Here is a 21,555-nt window from a genome sequence, read left to right as displayed (position 1 = left end):
GATTATTTGAATGTATTTTTTTAAGTCCAAGGACCATATCTCTGCACAAAATTGTCAGACAGGAACTTAATTCGAACTTGTTCTGTATTTTGTCATGATAAAACAATACATCAAATATCAAATCAACATCTTCAAGCATGAAGAAAAAAGTGTGGAAAACTGATTTGCCGGACAGACAGACAGACGGACGGAGTGCAAACCTAAATTCCCCTTCGACAACTAATAAAACACTCAAACTGTATTACATGAAATTTAATTTCAATTTAAGTTAAGAAAATATTTACATAAATGCAGAAATGAATGATCAATAAAACAGAATGTAAAAGCAGGACTAGAGACACCATAGTTTGTAATTAGGAGGTAGGACTATGTTAATGGGACCTTTGAATGTACTATATCCATTATTTTAGTCACTATAGTTGATACTTCAGCCATTGCACCAAAACCTGAAAAAGAAATCAACATTTCAGTCAGATCAAAATTAATAAATATATTTAATAAATTAATATTTGACAATTTTTCTTACCCTTTCTTTTATTCTAATGTTGGAAATAAAACTAAAACTTTGAAAAGTAATATATGTTTAAGCTTGAGACAGTTCTTTCATCTTTTTAAAAATAAGGGCAGGTGTGATATGCTGATCAATTCAGCTATTCATCGACCGCGGCGTCAACAATGTACTAGTTTGTGATTAGGTCTAGTTCATGGTCAATCACTAGTGGTAGGTCAGTGATATTTGGTCTGCAGTTGTAATAGCATTGGCACATCTCATTACCATGGAGATTGTTTGGCCCCGCCCCCTCAGTCAAGGTCTATTGACTTTGAAACTTTGCTTAGTTTACATGTATTAGTTTGTGATTAGGTCAGTTTATGGGGAACCACTAGTGGTAGGTCAATGATATTTGGTATGCAGTTGTATTAGCATCGGCACATCTCATTACCATGGAGATTATTTGGCCCCGCCCCCTCAGTCAAGGTCTATTGACTTTGAAACTTTGCTTAGTTTTCATGTATTAGTTTGTGATTAGGTCAGTTTATGGGGAACCACTAGAGGTAGGTCAATGATAATTGGTATGCAGTTGTAAAAGCATTAGCACATCACATTTCCATAGAGAATATTTGGTCCTTTCCCCTCAGTCATGATCTATTGACTTTGAAACTTTTACCTAAGTTTACATGTATTAGTTTGTGATTAGGTCAGTTTAAGATGAACCACTAATGTGAGGTCAATGATATTCGGTATGCAAATGTATTGGCATTTGCAAGTTTCATTTCCATGGATTATATAGCCCCACCCCCTCATCATGGTTCATTGACTTTGAAACATTTACATAGTTTACAAGTAATGTTTGTGTTTAGGTTTGTTGAAAGGGAACGACTTAAGTCAATGGTATTTGGTATGCAGTTGTATTACATTGGCACATCTCATTTCCATGGAGATTGTTTAGCCCTGTACCTTCAGTCATGGTTTATTGACTTTGAATATTTGCATAACTTACATGTAATTTAAGTATTGCTATTTTAATTTCAACATTTGCATTATCAAAATAACAAATAGGCGAGACATATCTCTGTGTTAACAGTTTATTCAATTGGGCATGTAACATTGTTGACAAATAATTTAAGCTTGTATTTACTTTTATATGACCAATTAGCATTTGGTTTTGATTCTAATAGAAAGTTGAAATATACCAAATGAATATTCAAACTCATTAGTCGAAAAACAAACTGACAAATGACCAAAAGACAAACAACAGTCACCTAACACAACATACAAAGACTGAGCAACAAATCTGTGTTATTCTGATGTTTTAAATATTTTCCATTTCAATGAAACTAATCCCAAAACATGACAATACGGATCAAGGCATATATGGTGACATTTTTACATATGAAAGGCTACCAAATCTGGTACTAAATGTACTTTACACTTTTACAATAAAATTACAAAAAAAATCCATTCAATTATGAAATATTATACTGTGGATTCATTATTATTCGTGGGATATAAATTTTTGTGCATTTCATGAGTACAAGTAAACCACAAATTTAAATATTCAACAAGTTACAAATTTTGTATAGTCTTATGAGCAGAATATGGCAAAACCATGAAATCAAATATCCATGAAAATGTAAGTTTTACTACAATCTACAAAAATTGATATCCACGAAAAATAAATTAATCCACAGTATGCCCTGTATGTTTTACCGTCATCTCCACAAGCTAATTTCTTCCTGATACAGGGAATTTCTTTGTATCCAAAACTTTTTAATTTTTCTATCTGTTGACTTGTTAACGGATGATTCCACATATGTGTGTTCATGGCAGGAGCAAATAATAATGGTCTTTTTAAATCCCAAGCTCTTACTACACATGTCTAGAAAATAAGAAGGGAATAAATTATAGGCCATTTTATTTCTATCAAAGCTGTAAAAAACAAATTGTCCAAATTTGATCCATTTTTAACCTGGTACAGCCTAAAATAGATATAAGAAGATGTGGTTTGAGTGCCAATGAGACAACTCTCCATCCAAGTCACAAATTGTAAAAGTAAACCATTATAGGTCAAAGTACGGCCTTCAACACGGAGCCTTGGCTCACACCGAACAGCAAGCTATAAAGGGCCCCAAAAATGACTAGTGTAAAACCATTCATTCAGGAAAACCAACAATCCAATCTATATAAAAAACGAGAAACTAGAAACACTTATGAACCACATCAACAAACGACAACCACTGAACATCAGGTTCCTGACTTAGGACAGGTGCAAACAAATGCATCGGGTTTAAATGTTTTAATAGGCGCCAACCTTCACCCTACCTGAAACAATAGTGTTACATCACAACATAGAAAGACACACTATAAAATATCAATTGAAATGGCTAAACTCAATCAAAAGACATAAAAAAAAACAACAAGTGAACATACACTGACAAATAAATTTGATCTATGACACAATGTAAATAACAGGCTATTATTTCAACTTGGAATTATTTTTAATTGTGGAATTTGCATAATTTCTTGTGCTTGAAAATTTTAATAAATTCCATGTTTATTCTGTATTTTAATGTTCTGTGCGGGCACAACACTTTCTATTACATAGAAGAATGCACATTTTCAATAGAATGTACTGTGCGGCGCACAACACTATCTATACAAAATACATTGTATGGAAAGTGTTATGCACCCCTCAAAACATTATAATACAGAATAAACATGGAATTTATTAAAAATTTCAAGCACAAGAAATTATGCAAATTCCATAATTAAAAATAATTCCAAGTTGAAATAATAGCCTGTTAAATACAAAATTAATTAAACAAGGGGGATAGATGTAAAACAATATCAAAAAGACAACCATAACCTTGGACAAAATGCTGCCAAATAAAATAACATACACAGGTAAATAAAAATAATTTTGTTGTAAGGTATACATGGAGTATACGGAAATAATTTTTACAAAATAAATAATTTTGTTGTTACTAGTACGAGAACAAAAGTGAAAATTTATCGTCATACTTAACACTAATAAAAGGTGGTATATATTTAAAATAGTGAGACTAGATATAACAATGAATAAGTAAACATTTTAAAACTAACAAAAATACATTACAAATTGTATCAACAGGTCAAATTAACACGAAAGTATGATTTGAGAGTACTCGCAGTTACTGAATAAAATTGAGAATGGAAATGGGGAATGTGTCAAAGAGACAACAACCCGACCATAGAACAGACAACAGCAGAAGGTCACCAACAGGTCTTCAATGCAGCGAGAAATTCCCGCACCCGGAGGCGTCCTTCAGCTGGCCCCTAAACAAATATATATACTAGTTCAGTGATAATGAATGCCATACTAAACTCCAAATTGTACACAAGAAACTAAAATTAAAAATAATACAAGACTAACAAAGGCTAGAGGCTCCTGACTTGGGACAGGCGCAAAAATGCGGCGGGGTTAAACATGTTTATGAGATCTCAACCCTCCCCCTATACCTCTAGCCAATGTAGAAAAGTAAACGCATAACAATACGCACATTAAAATTCAGTTCAAGAGAAGTCCGAGTCTGGTGTCAGAAGATGTAACCAAAGAAAATAAACAAAATGACAATAATACATAAATAACAACAGACTACTAGCAGTTAACTGACATGCCAGCTCCAGACTGCAATTAAACTGATTGAAAGATTATGTCTTCATCATATGAATATCAGGCACAATCCTTCCCGTTAGGGGTTTAGTATCATACCATCATAACATATATGAGAAGAACATAACCTGTGTCATGAAAGCTAGTTAAAGCCAAAAAACAATTAATAATAAAAAATCATGCATCAGAGACTAAAATCAACTAAAACACATCCAAGGCATTTAGTGTTTTAACGTCATGGACAGTCAAAGAAGACATGACTTGTGCAATGCCAAAATAAAAGTATCGACAGGCAGTAGGATAGTTAGGGAGTTAACCTGTTATTAAATATGTATAATGTAATATATAGATAGAGTAATCTCTATATAGAAAATGAACGTGGATGTGTATTTATAAATCCCAAAAACTCGTTTGAAAAGAAATCAAAAGTTATGTTTTAATTTGCAGATGACAAAATCGATATTTGTGCCAATGTAAACTATATTCAAAGATCTAATTACAACACTGGTAAGATAACCTTTACTAATAAGTTTGTTTAAAGGTTCGATGAGTTTACACGGATCACATAGTGATTACAGCACTTTTAGTACAATATTATCGTAAAATTTAGGATGTGAATTACCTTTTTTAACAAGTTTTCTACAGGTACAGCCAAATTTACTAATCAAATCTTTGTATCTATGAAAGAATTTAATAAAAGTTTTAAGCAATTTATGGTAACGACATCCCTGACTTAATAATTTACCAGTAATGCATTGATTACTTTTGTTTAAATCTATGACATCACTACACACATGGGCATAACAAACGAGTTGGGATATACAAACACTGTATGATGGAGCCAAAGGAATATCGTCGTCTAATAAGGGAAAATTAACAATAGAGAATGAAAAATCGTCACTTTTGTCTTAAATTTTAGGATGGAGTTTCCCTTTAAAAATTGAAATGACTAAATCTAGAAAAGGACAACTACTGCTGTTTATGTTAGATTTATTTAAAGTAAGTTCCTTTGGGTTAATTTTGGTTGTATATTTAGAGAACTCTGGATTATTCAATGAAAAAATATCATCAAGATAATGGTAGGTATTGTTGAATGTATCAACCAAATGTAACAATGATGTGTCTTTACTGAGTTTTGTCATAAACTGAGATTCATAGCAATACAGGAATAAATCGGCTATTAAAGGGGCGCAGTTAGTGCCCATAGGAATACCTACTACCTGTCAATAAAAGACTATTTTTTTAATAAAAAAAAAACTTCCAATTGCAAAAAATATTAGTGCTGAAACTATTAGGGCTCTTCTAGACAAGCAAGGATTATTGAACTATGATATTATAACTTCATTTTGATTTATATTGAATGCTTGTACTAAAAAGACATTTTACATAGTGATTAAGCTTGATATATAGAAAGGTGTATCACATTTTGCAAAATCAAAATTCTTTTTCAGGTAAAATCTTGTTTACCAAAACCCCCTTCCTCTACTTTCAGAAAAATATGGAGAATTTAATTTTTCTTTTGGTTTCAGTTTGGTAAATGAACAATGAAATAACTTAATACTTTTAGATTGTGAAAGAAAAATGTTTTTTGTTTGTAAAACTTACTAATAAATTATCACAGATTCCATGCGTAAGTTTTGCTAACGTGTTAGCATCCAGAGGAGCTATTACCATCAGATCGGCCCATCTTCTCAGCTCTATATGTAGTATAGGGTCACTCACAGTCTTCCAGTCCTATAGAAAAAATATAAAACTTAAACCTGAACATACAGATAGCATTGACATCAAAAGAATTTTAAACCAAGTACACATATTAATTATCTTAATGAGACAAATAAGATAATACAGATTTATTTTTTCAAGAGATTTATAAATTAGAGTTATAATCTTGACTCTTTCTATGCTTATGTTGAAAAGAATTTTCAGAATGCCATTAAAGTATTCCCCAACAATAACCAACAAATTATATGGTATGATGTGGAAAGAACATTCAACTAAGCATATTATTCTACCACATATTACCAAAGAAATTTGTTATTTAACTTTACCCAATCACATTTCATACTGTGCAAGACCTGCAGTATGAAAAAAGAAAATGAATGTGATAACTATTCGTTAGCCTTTTTTTCTACATAATATCATGTGGTGTTGTGTGTGATGTCCCTGGTGCATCATAGTCTACTGTATGTTAACCCAATATCAATTTGGAAGGAGCCTCATGTACTAAAACCAGGTTTTGATTTGTGGGATGAATAAAAATTTGAGAACCAGGTCAAAGGTCTTTTATTAGCGTGCTGACAATTGGTTGCAGATACCTAGACTGGTCAAACCCGCCAAAAAAATAAAATTGTGTATCATAGGTAGTAAATATTTTTCGTTTGAATTGTTTCACATTTTTCATGTAGGGGCCTTTTATTGTCTACTATACAGTATGTTTTTTTTTTAATGTTGAAGGCTGTATATTGGCCTTTAATAATTGCTAACATCCACTTCATTTGAACTCTGGTGGATAGTGGATTGGCAATCATACCACATCTCCATAATTTTATACTGCTGTTTATGCACTGCATACTAGGCATCAGTCATATAAAGTAAGAAAAATATGTTCATAGAGGGAGGGGCAATTCCTCTTTACACTCTGCTACCTTTACTAAGCTTGCATATTTTATAACTAACAAGTATGTTGGTCTAGTACATTGTCATAATTGTATAATTGATCTTCTCGTCTTTAATTAATATGGTAGCACTTGGAGTTTATCATCCATGGCATCCATTAAAGATCAATTTGTGATGTGTCTTCTATATATCAAGTTAAAAACCCAATGTCATTGTTCATTTGCTTTCAAAAAGAACAGCCTTTTAAGAACATTTTTACAAAGTTTCAAGCAATTCTTGGATGTGTCATTTCCACATGATTTTGATGCTTACAAAGAATGACTCTTAGGTTTTCTTTAGTTTCATCCTTCTTTTTATTCTACAATTTTTTAAGTATTAAAGTTATCAATCTGACTACATTATTTCAGATTCTACTGTTCTATATATGTTACAAACAAACCTTCCATTCATCCGCCTCTGTTAGCACAGGAATCTGTAAAGATTTGTGGTCAAAGAAGTTTAGGGCTTTCTCTGTTGCTACAACTTTTATTTCCAGCTAAAAAAATATAACAATAAATTGAAATTTTTTTTTAATTCATTTAATCAAAAATTCATGATTTTGGCAATGCATACTTAACCAGTTACTGGTATCAAATTTCGACAGTTGACATTAATAAAATTCTACATAACACATATGATTTTATAAACTGCTAGATAGGCTTAATTTGGTTGAAATGACTGAAATTCTGTGACTGAATATTTTTTTTTATTATTAATTTCTTTATCTTTTTAGACCTTTTTACCATGTGGTTTTCCATAAGACAATTTAGATAAAATTTAGTCAGAATATTCCTGCAATCTGGGAAGCCACATCAGGTGTTTACTCTCCCTGTTTAATATATTCAGGCTACAAGTGTGGTGACCACTAATAGGACCAACTACAAAATCTGTGTGATACCCCCTTTCCAAATTAGCTATATATATATGACAAATACATGTAAGGCATATAATTAATAATTCACGCACAAGGAATCGATTCGACAACGCAACACAAAATCTCTGATTCGATGAACTTTCTCCCCCACCCTTGATTTTCATTCTGTGGTGAACCCTGCAATAGATTCAATTTATGGCATAGAGCTCAAGTGTGTTGATTTCTTAAGTTTTGTATGACATTAAGACTTGTAGCTCATTAACATGATTATACATTTTTTGTAATTGAAATGAGGATTTGTGGTATGATTGCCAATGAGACTGCTATCCACCAGAGAGACCAAACAACGTGAATGATAGCAACTATCGGTCTTCAACAATGAGCAAACCCCATACCGCATAAACTATTTCATAGAACACATGTACCAAGAGTTGTTTTTAAATGATCATAGAGTTAATGATCATGGGATATATTTTCATTATTGCTATTTGGTATGATTTTCGTTTGATCTTTTTTTGTGATTATTTTTCATAACATGCTACTGGCTTGAGATAGCAAATTATTACTAGTATCTAATCCCTGTTAGCAACAGCATAGTTTTTCTCAGTCAAGAGAAAAAGAATGTATGACGTTTCCTAGGAAAACAGTGATTTACAGATTATCAAAGGTTTTTCAAGGGATGTTTCTTGGCTTTATCTCATCTCAAGGCTGTCACCCTTCAATGAGTTTGTCGCTGAGACACCCTCTCATTTGAAAAAACATCGAAAATCTATAATTATCATGTTTTTATTTGGTTTTATTCAGTGCTTTTTCTGACCAGATTATTTAAATTTTGTTACTGTGCATCTTTTGTTATTCCATTGATCATGTTCATCCATAAAAAAAAAGGGAGGGTTGAGCATAAAACAAATTTTAACATGGTACTCATCAATGGTTGTGAATGCTGCTGTTTGTCTCATTCGGTTTATCAGTCCAAAATAAAAGAATTTGGTGTTTCAATTCACAAGCATTCAGTCAGAAAAAGAGAGGTGAAATTACCAAAAGGATATTAAATCTCATAAGTCGAAAAATAAACTGACAATGCCATTTCAAAAAAAGAAAAAGACCAAAAGACAAACAAAAGTATACAAAACACAACATAGAAAACTAAAGACTGAGTAACACGAACCATTTTAAGTCCCAGCATTCAAATACAAAAAGTAAACACTAAGTACAATATTTACCCTGTACAGCTCTCTAACAGTTGTTGAATTAATGACAAATTTTCCAAGCAAATTTATTTTGAGAGACTGACAAATAAAAGTGTAGTTACCACTCAACAAACAAAGTTATGAAAATATAACCAGACAAATTATTCAAATTTGAGGCATTATACTCTTCTGAATTTTGCTTCATAAAGATGTGTATGACATTTTTACCTATACCATATATTTCAACTCTGCACAAGTGATTTGTTTAAAAGATTACTCTCGATTGAGGTGATTATTGTGTATTCAGTCTGATCAAGGATTTACATCGTAAATATTTATATCATTAGCCTAGCCGCCTGATATAAGAATATAAGACATTATAAGGGCCAATCCAAGATTTTTGAAAGGGTGGCGTAATTCCAGAATACTGTAAACCTATATATCGAAAAATATTGAATGATTTTATGTTTTAAAATTATAAATATATTTTTACTGGGACTATTATACTAACTATAGAGTCCCAGATTTTTACAATAAAAAGGAGGTGTACCCCCCTCTACTCCCCTCCCCTCAATCCGCCACTCAAAGTAAATTATCCAAAATTACCAAATACCCCCTGATGTACTCATCACCTGTAGGAATGATGCTAAATGAATCACATCAAAAGCTTTAGCTTGTATGTTAGTACATAATCAGATAATCATAAATGGGTGGAGATACCTGGTCATCGATGTTGACAAGTTCCTGGACTAAGATTGGGACTTTTATAGCTGCAACACTTCCTGTACAGCCAATTAGAACCTTTCTTCCTTCTACTGTTGGACCTGACATTGCTGTTCAGCTTCAAATGTTCACCCCTGTAGCAGAAGGATTCCCTGTGTCCATGTTAAAATGTTAAATCTAGAGAGAATCAAAACAGACAAGGGAGTTAATTACGATTGAAAAAGGTATTCCCCATTCATATTGAATTAATTCTAAATGTAAATGTGGAGAATTGTGATAAATGAAATAAAACCATGAATAATTTGTTCTTGACTTTATCCTTTTAATAAACTATAAGAGAAGAAATGATAATTTATCGATTTTTAACTATTTTGTTCGGAACCTCTTTTGATCTTTGATCCTGAAAATGTAAGAATGGCTAACGAAGAAGACGACGTGGAACTAGCAGAAGAAAACATATTGTATGACTTAACAGTCCAAGCTGAATGGCCACAAGAATCAGAAATTTTTGTATGTGTCTTCTTCTATTGATATTCTCTATTTATGCGCCATATTTTATCCTAAACAAAGTTTTTTTATGTTTTCCAAACCCTAATGGTTTTAAGTTCAGCTGTTCTGACAGAGTTTTTTCCTTTTGATAAAGAACTTTCAACTCAGATTCTGAACAGTAATTTATCCTATGTCATGTACACTAATCTGCTTTACTGTCTCTATGATGGGACCTCGTGACACAATACTGTACTATTAAACTTGTCGTGACTTAAGGACTGACAGTCTACAAGCCAATTTGTATATATTTTTATTTTTCGTTTAGGGTATCTCGCCCCTACATGTAGGTATCAACATTCCTTCTAAGAAGGCTTTTTTAAATAATTTTTCCTTTCCAACAAAGTATATTAGCCTTAGCAATTAGATCGCTTGTCAGCATCACAGAATTAGAATGTCACTCTATTTGAGACTTTATTTTGTTTACGATGATACATTGTGTAGGTGAATTTCTGATTGTCATGCTTAGTTTAAGAACTAGTTGGTTTGTCATTGTGTTTGAGTATTGACATTTAGTTGTGACAAAGATAACTTATAAAAATGGAAAGAGTAATCTTTATTAAAGTCAATGATCGGTAAATAAAAATCTACTTTGCTGAAATAACTATGTTTTTTTATTTTGGTTCATTTTTATATGTTTCTGAGTTAAGTGTGACATCCATTTTCCCTGAACTAGTATTATACATTTTTGTTTAGGGGCCAGCTAAAGCCCGCCTCCGGGTGAAGGATTTTCTCGCTGTGTTGGAAACCCATTGGTGGCCTTGAGCTGTTTGGTCGAGTTGTTGTCTCTTTGACACATTCCCCGTTTCCATTCTCAATTTTATTTTTTTGTAAATGTTGGTCATGCTGACATTTTCATTTTCTATTTTTCCTCATATTATACCCCTACTTGCTGACTTGATAGCTTTTCTAAAAAGGGCGATATATAATGATGAGGGAGCATGTAGAGTTCTTCTTTCCCACTTTTTCAGCAACTGCAGAGACAATTTCGTAAAAACTTGCACAGAATCTTTAATACTCACATGATGAACTTTTGGATCTCCTTTATCATTTTTTTCCTGTGAATGATTATTTGGGTTTACTTTGGGATGACATGTAAATCATCATAATAATCAACACACTTTAGTTCACATTTGTGTCTTCATCTTCTCCTAAACCCCTTTACATAGTATAATATATTGAAACTTTCAGAATATTTACCATATAATGCAATTGTGCACTTCCTATTGTATGTTTCCTCATCAGAATAAGTTTTGGGATTTCCATAACCAAAGTCAGGACTTCACCATTCCTTTATTTGAAAGGTACCCATTTTTATCTGCAACACCTCCTAAACCTATTATTACAATTTATTAAAACTTTCTAACAATCTTGACCATATAGTGGTATTGTGCATCTTTTTTGTTTTTTTTATCAGACGCATTTTATCAGTTTCCTGTAGCAAATCATGTGTACAGAACAGAACACATTTCTATTTCCTCCAACGACAGCCTCTCATCAGAATTTGAAGAAATGGTCTCATAATCTCCAACATATAATGCCATTGTGAACCTTGTAATTTGTTTTCAATCCAAATTATTTTAGGGATTCCCTTACTAAATCATGAACTTTGCAATTGATGCAGTGGCAGATCCAGGGGGAGGGTTTCCGGGGGGTTGGGACCCCCTTTTTTTTTTTACGATCAATGCATTTGAATGGGGACATATAGTTGGAATCCCCCCTTTATTCTGGGTTAGGACCCCCCTTTTATAAATGGCTGGATTTGCCCCTGTGATGGGAGGGAGGGGGTGATAGTTTTTTGAGCTTTGCTCACAGTACCTCTAGTTTCTTGTAAAATTTGTACCTATAAGGATATGCAAAAGCACAATTTCCTTACCTGAATGAGTATACTTCTTCAATTTATTGTAATGTCTTAGATGCTAGCTTCTTTCATAAACAATTAAATGTATTGGTATTTTTGTTTACAGACAAGAGGAGCCAGAGATAAAGGCCATGTATCTTTACTGGGGAGACTAACATCAGTAACACAAAGTAAGTACTGTAAACCGAGGAATTTTAGCGCCGTCTTTATGTCGCGATGTATTAACACACTCTAAATTTTGCACCATTTTGAATTGAGGATATTCCAGTGGCCGTTAAAAATATTTTCGTAATTAATTTAGAATATTCAGAAATCTTGTGTTTTCGGTTCCTTAATGTGAAAGGAGATTAAAAGTTGTGTCATGTTTACTCTTAAAAACACATGCGCATTGAAAAACAGAAAAGAAAATTAAACCTAATTTAGAGTGAATTAAATGTTGTCAGGATTAATGCTAATTAATCAATCTTTTGATCTGATTAACCTGTGTAGCACTCAGATCACCCCCAGTTTTTGGTGGGGTTCGTGTTGCTTAGACTTTAGTTTTCTATGTTGTGTCATCTGTACTATTATTTGTCTGTTTGTCTTTTTATTTTTGGCCATGGCGTTGTCAGTTTGTTTTCGATCTATGAGTTTGAATGTCCCTCTGGTATCTTTCGTCCCTCTTTCATAGCAGATTCAATGAGGTAATACTTTTAAAACTGATTGACAGGCGTCATTTACATATTTGTTATAAGTGTTTTTTATATAACAATATCCGTAATGTCCACTTGCTTGAGATGCTTTCCATGTTAAAAAGATTAACGAGTTCAAGTCATGATTTCTAACATTGCTTTTTATTTAGAAATACAGTTATGATTTGAAGAATAGATCTGTTGTCTGTAAAATCGGTGTTATACAGTGGTCCTGTACATATCCTATTCATATACGTACATGTATGGTCTTTATCTTATGAATGGAGTTTCCTTGAAAATTTCGCAGTCGTTTTATTTTCATGTTTCAATTCTTACCGCGAAATTGGCAAAAATAAAACTGCTGTGAAAATTTCCCTGTTTACAGTATTTATATATTATAATTTTAGGCTCCTTGTTTACATTTATATTTCATTATTCCTAAGATATCTCTGATAGTTAATGTAGTTTAATTGTGAACTGTAAATTCATAAATTATTGCGATTTTTGAAGAATGTGGACAAAAATGCGAGATTAATTATTGCGATTTCTGGAAAATATGCATGCAGATCTATGTTTCAGATATAAGAATGTGAGTTCTTATCATTGCAATACTCACTCAGTAGCATTATTCGCAGCAATAAAAACCTTGCAATAATTTCCGAAATTTACAGTACATCATTTCATACTTTTCTCATTTAGAATTCAAGAATATTGTGAAACAAGTTTTTCTGTCAAAAAATAAAGAACATTAATTAACTCATGTCAGCCCATATTATGATGCTCATCTCTAAAACTGATGGTAAATGGCTTTAACTATTGTAATTTTGTACATTTCAAAATAGTAATATGTTCTTTTATTTATTTTAGGAAGTATTTGGACATTTTTGAGAACTCTTGGAATCCCAATCATGTAAGTAAAGTCAGGCTTGTTTGAAATAATTTTTCATTGACTATGAAGATTTTCAAATATAAAGGGAGCGAAACATTTTTAACCTCATTTAGAAATTTTCTTGAAATCAGACACAATTACTAGATACTGGATCAATTGATATTTCAAGTCATATAAATCAACATGATTAATGAATATGTATACATTTCTTTTACCTAATGAATATAACTTTTTAGAATTATTATATTAATGATTTTCTTAATGATATATTGAACTATCTTTTTTATCATTTTACAAAACACTAAAACTGTGCAGCTTTTTTTTGTAATAAAAATTTAATTACACACATTGATACTTTTAACCATCCTGGTATGTATCCAGATGTCCTTTGTTTCGTTTATTGTCATAGAATGCTAAATGTGGTTCAAGTTTCCTTGGACGAATCATTAAGATCTTTGCATGCACTTCCATTTTATTTTTTAGAGCGCTTAAAATGAATACTTTCAGACATTACAATAATGACAAAGTCAATATTTTTTTACATACATGTATCTTTTATTTTTCTGTGTGTGAAATGTTAAGATTTGAGTTTTTATTCAAGATATATATTCTGTTTGTAGATCTGCAAGTCCTTGTTCTTTACCACAGAATTTACTGAAGTTAGTAAACAGTCAGATAAATTGGCATATTGCCATTGCAAGGTATAGTATTAAATTTTGTCTTTTTGCAGATTTAACTTTGCCAATAAGGAAAATAAATGATGTTTGAAATGCTTAGACTAAAAATACCACTTATTCAATATCTAAGTCTTTCAGTTTTCACAGCAGATTATCATATATTTTGTGTACTTATGTCAAGATTACTTAGTATAAACCCTCTTATGCTGCAATAAGTACTTCCACTTCTCATTTCTTTCAAGAATGATAGTACATGTACATCATGGCCTTGCAAGGTCAGCAGGATATTTACCCATTAAATCAAAAATTTTGGTATCAGTGGTAGAGATTAACTGTTAGAAAAACTCATTCTGTTAAAATTTCAAGAAATCCAAATTGGTCAATGACATAACAAGAACAGTGGGGAAAAAAGTGCTGCTTATGAGAATGCTACTGTTTTCAAATATAAGTTTTAATAATAGATTTACAATTTTTTTTCGCAGTCGAGATGCTAAAATAGTCCATTTTTACTTGTTGTAATTCAATATCAGTAGAACGGATACCAAATGTAAAACTGATATTTTTTTGTCCTGGTTGGTGACCCTGTGTGTTATATTTTAGTCGTTAATCAGCCGAAATTTACCAAAAAACACAGTTATTAACTCCTATATAAATTTAACTTTATTAAAACATATTTTGCACGCATTTACATATTATGAAGGAAAATTTATTTCATGATAATGTTTTCTTTTACAGTGAATGTACATACATTGCAATACTTCAAGACCAGTGTGTGGAAATCAGGTACAGATTTATCTTGTGTAGTTATCCCTGGGCTTACACTCATAAAACTTTGAAATATGATTATTGTATTCAGATTCAGAAATCAACCAATAAAAATACTGGATTTGGTGTTTCAAGCACAAATTTTGTATTCTTAGCATTGACTAATGTTTTATGACAGAAAGGCCTAGTAGATTTCCTCAAAAAATTTATTAGTTGATATTTACTTACACCATCATGATTTAATTTAAATATTTATTATATGTTTATATCTTAAATTCCCTGAATTTTATATGCATCTGATTTTATGATGCAGAAAAAAACAAAATTAGAGAAACTAATGTATATATTGACTAAGATATATTTTATATGTGCTTTAAAGTTATATTTTCAAAGAATTTTTTTCTTTTCTTTTTAACAATTACAAACTTCAGCAATTTTCCAAAAAAAAAATAATCTAAACTTAATGTACATATGCTATGAAAGAACATAATATATTATATTTATTTTATTTCAAACTTCAGATCTAAAAGGGACAATTTTGAGAATGTGGTTGGTAGAGGTGTTGTTCCCAGAGATCCATACCCGCAATGGCGACAGGTGACATGGAGCCCAGATAATACCATGGTAGCTTGCTCTAGGAGCAATGGGACAGTAGATGTGTTTGATATTGTTGGGACACAGCTCTTCGCTATCAGTGGGGTATAGCTTTTCATATCTTTAGTAAAATTCATTGATTTAAGTACAAAATTATAAATTTTTACTTTCTTGTCTATGGTTCACCACAAAATATGTGGAAACATTAAAAATGCTGACATAGTTTCCTTAATTATTTATTTTCATAAGTGAAAAAATATCAGTCAAAATTATTATTATGTCTATATTCATTCTCTAGCGTGATTTTTCACTTAATCTCATATAGTTATCCTTTAAATGTCTACTTTTATCTATAGGAAGCCCAAGAAGACATGAATAAGCCTCTAGATTTGAGCGGTGCTGTGGCAGGGTTGTTGTTTACTGATCTAAAGTTAGAGGCACCATGGTAATAGAAATTTTTATAAAGAAATATGGAGTAGATTCTCATGAAATGTTAAAATTGTTGTGCATTTATGAACAAAACAAAGTATGGGCATATGACAGAAAGAGTAATTAAAAGGGCTACAATGTACAAGTGTCTATATCATATGACAAGTGCTAAATCATCTGGAGTCTGTAAACATCTACATGAGGATCTTAACCTCTGACCGGCACATTGAATGAAGTCATCTTTTAATAACTTAATTGATACTTTTCCCATAATTTTTAGAATTATGTAGAAGTTTACTGAAGTCATGACAAGATGTATGAATTTATTTCCAAGTCTTTTTAAAAACTTTCACAATCTCTGTTGGAACTAAAACTGGCTTGAGGATTATCTCCCATTCATTTGAGTGGCTGTGTAAGAACAATGCGCTATTTCTGGCAAAAATGCCAAGACAGCTCTGTTGAGAAATTTAAATTGTAGGTACAGAATTCTCTTTAAACAGCTTTATTCTTCTATCTTTCACAAAATTATTAACATAGTATAGCGGAAAAAAAATGAAAAATAATATCTATTTGTGACCTTTCCATGCCTTTGTTTGATATTTGTTGTCCATGTTAAAATGATTTTTGAATGCAGGTCAGCAGAGTTATTGGTTGTCAACTATCATGGAAGACTAAAAAGCTACCTGGTCGATAGGGACAAAGGTTTTCAAACACGGCATCACTTCCTGTTTAACCACCAGTATCCTCTTGGGATAAGTTCTATTGTGTACTATGAGCCAGCTAAAATTCTATTGGTGGGAGGACTTGGAATGCAGACTGAAATTGCACTGAGTCGATCCATGGAAGAAGGGGTGACAGCCTGGAGAATTTTATCTGAATATCCTTATTATAAGATGGTGACAGATTATGAACAAGATTTAAAACAGGTACATGTACTTGTAAAATCAGTAGTGGAAAAAAAGGAGGGATATAGGAATAAAAATATTTAATAGAAAGCATGTATTTTGAATGTTAAAGATGAAATATTTGACTTAAATTTTGAGGTCAGTCTGTACATTTATATAACATATATAGCATACATTTTTTAAACTAAAGCATAGAGGTTGAAAATAGCATATACATGGTGGACATGGGTCTTAATTCACTGTCTAACAAGCAAATCTAAGCATGCTGTTGTATTCGGTTTTAAAAAATTTAAACGAAAAGTAAACCTTCTGAAATGAGTACTTGCTACAGAGATTTGTAAAAATGAGAGTATGAAAAGAAAGAAAATTAATTCTAACCACAACTGACTAAATGATTCTCATAAGTGTAAAATCAAATATACTGTGAAATTTTTGCATGTATTTATTATTGCTGTTGTTAAACAACCGACACACATATGAGATTAGTTATTGCTATTTCAGGAAATGCTAAATACCAATAATACTTTTTTGCAAAAATAGAAAACAATCAGGCTTAAAGATTGGAATTACATTGACTTTCAAATTCTGTACCACATTATTGCTCATTTTATGAAGTTTACCATAAAATGTTTTGAAACTTCAGCTGAAATTGTGAGTGATATTGGTTTGTTTTTCTATATGATTACAGTAATATTTATATTTCTTGACACAACTGATACATTACATTTCTCGTTTTATGTGGGTTAAATTATTTCTGTTTTATTGCAGGCTCAGCAAAAAAGAACCTTAATAAAAAGACTGAAATCTGTAAATGGTATCTTCAACAGGAGACCACATGTTCAGGTATAAAACTTCTGTGTGTGCTTATTTCATAATTGTCAACTTTTTGAGGTTTTGCTGTCTGAGCCAAAATGCATTGTATAAGGTAAACTACAGTTGTTTAATTGTTGCCTGCCTCATGTTCATATTTTCATCTTTATTCATCTCTGAGAAATAAGTCTACAGAATGAACCAAAAATAGGTCATATACATTTAATTTTATGTGAATCTTTTAACTTTAGAAATAAGGATATGACGTATGTGTCAATGAAAAATCAATCCATCTCTTAAAATTGGGAACATCTGAAAATCATCTTAGCAAAATCTTAAAGCATGACAACATTCATACTGTATTGTAAGCTCTAAACTTTTTGAAGACATAAAGAACTATCATATATGTCTATCTTGGTCAGCTGGGTTTATTGTCTCATTAAAATTTTCCAAAGGAGTAGGTCCGGTAAGGGCCGATTTTGGCCTCAAATTTCAGGTTCATCTAACGAAAGATTTTGGACACTTTTTAAACACTTAAGTGTCTATTTCAGTTGATTCAATTAGTTTATGTGAAAGATTTTAACTGATTGAGTCATTAAAAACGCTCCGATTACAGCTTAAATATGAAAAATCTATCAAATATGCCAAAAGATGTCACTTTTCAGATGGTTTTTGTCAAAAATGAAAGTGGCCGCATCCGTGTTCATCCTCAACCTTTATATATGTTATGTGTTATCATCAAATACAACTTACATTTCAATATTAAGAATGAACACAAATGCGGCCACTTTCATTTAAGACGGAAACCGTCTAAATTTTAACTAAAATACTAAAATTGTGAAGATTTCAGTAATTTAGCATGACTTAATGATGCTAGTACCCGATATATGTGCATTGTATTGTCAAAAACAGCCCATATTTATGTAGCAGAAGCATTCTACTTTCCAATAAATAACTAAAAGTTTACATTTTAACAATTTTGTAAAACTGCTATATTTTGGGGCCAAAAAGGGGTCTTACTGGACTACTCCTTTACCATTTTATAAAGAATTGCAGGGATCTCCATGGATGAAAATTTAACGATGGAGGAACTTTCACCATTACAAAACCCTGCGTCTACAGTGTGTTGTGATCAAAAGTAATTCAATCCTCCATTTTTATGTAAAGAATGGTGAACTGACTGATATATTGCTTATTATATTTATTTCATTATAGAACAACCAATATTTTCATTAATTGTCATATGTAACAATTTCAATGTCAAGCCTCCATGGCTCCCGTTCAGTCAAGAATGGCCGCAAGCTGTCCTTAAGGTTCCCAAGTCGTTTTCTTGCTATTTTGGTAATTGTTTAGGACTTTAAAATGGGGGGGGATCTTTTTTTCACTGTCAAATTCAGAAGTCATGAACCAGTATCGACAATTCCCAGCATCAACAACAAGAAGTTTCGTACCCATTTTGTAAAACGTTGAATAAAGATTTGGAGGTCAAACGTTTACAACTTAAAATGTTTTTAATGACTTAAACTAGCAAATTTCATAGTAATAGACAATGCAACATGCATCTTTCGATTCTGAATTTAAACCTGATGTAATAATTTGATTGTAAGCTATGAAATGAATTTCGGAATTACGATATGAAATTTCTTCAGATTATCAAGTTGCAGTTAATATTCATGTATTTACTTTTAAAATTGTAAAGTGATTCAATAATATCGATAATTGTTGTACTCATGTTAATTGGCATGAAATCATGTTCTGTTTTACGTCTTATTATACCCCCGCTTTAAAAAGGTGGGTTATACTGTTTTACCTCTGTCTGTTTGTCCGTCCGTCCATCCGTCAGTCAGTCCATCCGTCCCATGAATATTTTTCGTCGCATCTTTCTCAGGAACTGCATCATAAGGATTTCTGAAATTTGGTTGCAGGGTTTATATAAGTCAGCTATACCGTGTGATGCATTTTCAGGTTCATCACTCAACAACTTCCTGTTTACCGAACACTTGTATATTTTTACACTGTTAAAATTATTCAGTTGTGGCGGGGGCATCATCAGTTTCACATGTTTTGTACTCATTTAAAAAGGGGGATGCTGATTGTGTAAGTCAACATAAAAGCATGTGTTGTACTTGTTAAACTTTTTTCTTCGTAACTGGATTTAAAATTTATTTTTTAAATCTGAATTTTCATTAGCATTTGCTGAAACGTAATTAAAGAATGCAATTAATTGTCTATCTTGATAAAGTGTTTTCCTATCAGGTGTGTTGATCTACCTGTTCAAGTGATTAGTAATCTTTAGCCAGATATCCCTCAGGGCTTTACAACTATAATCAGGAGGACCCTTTGGATTATAATAAGGGAAAAATGGCGGCGGCTAGCGAAACGAAAAAAAATTTTGACAATGGCGGGGATCATTTGACGATGGCAGAAGATAATTAAATGATGGTGGGGATCATTTGACGATGGTGGAAGATAATTTAATGATTGCAGTGTGCCATCATAAAAATGGTCACGGAGATCCCTGAATTGTAGTGAAATGTTTGCAAGTCTAATAATCTTTAAATTTTTCCATGAATGATTTACTGTAATTCATAATTAATCAGGGGATACCAATTTTCGTGGATTTCATGGGTACAGGTTAACCACAAATTCAAATATTCAACAGATTACAAATTTTCTATAGGCTCATATGCAGACTTTGGAAAAACCATGAAATCATGTACATGTATCCCCAAAAATGTTAGATTTCTCAATCCATGAAAAATTGGTACCCTTGAAAATTAATGAATCTACAGTGTACAGTATATTGAAATAATTGTGTTATAAAAATTATATTTACTACATTTTTCTAGGATGGTGTGTTTAAACTGTGTATTTCTCCAGACAACAAATTAGTGGTAGGATTACATTACTCTGGGAAGTTGACCATCTGGAGACTGCCATCACTTAAACTTTGCCATTGCTGGGGACTTGAGGAGCAGGTGAGATATCTTATTTTGATTAATTATTGTAACTGCAATTTATTAAATTTTCTGGTGTGTAGCAGTTGGGTAATTTCATTGTTTTCTTTTAAATGATTCTTTTGTTTAGTTATATTTATAAAATGAAAAAAAAATATTTAAACCAAAAACATTTTTTACTATTACAATATGATTATGTTTCTTATATATATATATATTACAACATAGAAATATAATTTGCACTGCGTCACTGATGAGTCTTTTGTAGATGAAATGTGTATCTGGCATACAAAATTATAATAGATATAAGAAGATGTGGTATGAGTGCCAGTGAGACAACTCTCCATCCAAATAAAACTTTATAAAAGTAAACCATTATAGGTCAAAGTACGGTCTTCAACAGGGAGCCTTGGCTCACACCGAACAGCAAGCTATAAAGGGCCCCAAAAATTACTAGTGTAAAACCATTCAAACGGGAAAACCAACGGTCTAATCTATATAAAAAACAAGAAACGAGAAACACTTATGAACCACATCAACAAACGACAACTACTAAACATCAGATTCCTGACATAGGACAGGTGCAAACAAATGCAGCTGGTTTAAAGGTTTTAATGGAACCAAACCTTCACCCTTTTTCTGAAACAATAGTGTAACATCACAACATAGAAAGACACACTATAAAATATCAACTGAAATAGCTTAACTCAATCAAAGGACATATTAACACCAGTGAACATACACTGAACAAATAAATTTGACCTATGATACAATATAATGGTATCTTTGATTAGATTTTTTTGCACAATAGGGTTGCTTCACACAAATTATTTCCAGAAAATACAAAAAAAAACATTT

The 21,555-nt window shown here is 31.8% G+C and overlaps 2 protein-coding genes across 2 annotated transcripts in view; one reads left to right on the top strand and one right to left on the bottom strand.

The window, feature by feature from the left end:
• Positions 1 to 236: 236 nt before the first annotated feature.
• On the bottom strand, positions 237 to 9,762 carry LOC127735206 (phosphopantothenoylcysteine decarboxylase-like). The gene is made up of 5 exons (XM_052245333.1): positions 9,591 to 9,762; positions 7,207 to 7,302; positions 5,757 to 5,885; positions 2,210 to 2,378; positions 237 to 446 (listed from the first exon to the last, which is right to left on the bottom strand). Exons 1-5 carry the CDS (start codon positions 9,699 to 9,701, stop codon positions 367 to 369), a joined length of 585 nt encoding a protein of 194 aa, XP_052101293.1. The 5' UTR covers positions 9,702 to 9,762; the 3' UTR covers positions 237 to 366.
• Positions 9,763 to 9,975: 213 nt separating this feature from the next.
• Positions 9,976 to 21,555, top strand: part of LOC127735181 (NBAS subunit of NRZ tethering complex-like) — a 102,719-nt gene continuing 91,139 nt past the window's right edge. Inside the window, exons 1-10 of the mRNA XM_052245280.1 lie at positions 9,976 to 10,103; positions 12,107 to 12,170; positions 13,539 to 13,581; positions 14,181 to 14,261; positions 14,973 to 15,020; positions 15,524 to 15,701; positions 15,953 to 16,041; positions 16,660 to 16,951; positions 17,699 to 17,773; positions 20,590 to 20,718. Coding sequence (XP_052101240.1) covers positions 10,008 to 10,103; positions 12,107 to 12,170; positions 13,539 to 13,581; positions 14,181 to 14,261; positions 14,973 to 15,020; positions 15,524 to 15,701; positions 15,953 to 16,041; positions 16,660 to 16,951; positions 17,699 to 17,773; positions 20,590 to 20,718 — 1,095 coding nt within the window. The 5' untranslated portion in view covers positions 9,976 to 10,007. The remainder of the gene's footprint in view (positions 10,104 to 12,106; positions 12,171 to 13,538; positions 13,582 to 14,180; positions 14,262 to 14,972; positions 15,021 to 15,523; positions 15,702 to 15,952; positions 16,042 to 16,659; positions 16,952 to 17,698; positions 17,774 to 20,589; positions 20,719 to 21,555) is intronic.

This window comes from Mytilus californianus, unplaced genomic scaffold, assembly GCF_021869535.1.
Source record: "Mytilus californianus isolate M0D057914Y unplaced genomic scaffold, xbMytCali1.0.p SCAF_3, whole genome shotgun sequence".
In the NCBI taxonomy this organism is placed as follows: Eukaryota; Metazoa; Mollusca; class Bivalvia; order Mytilida; family Mytilidae; genus Mytilus; species Mytilus californianus.
The sequence above is the reverse complement of the archived record's forward strand: the minus strand, read 5'-3'. Positions and strand labels throughout refer to the sequence as shown.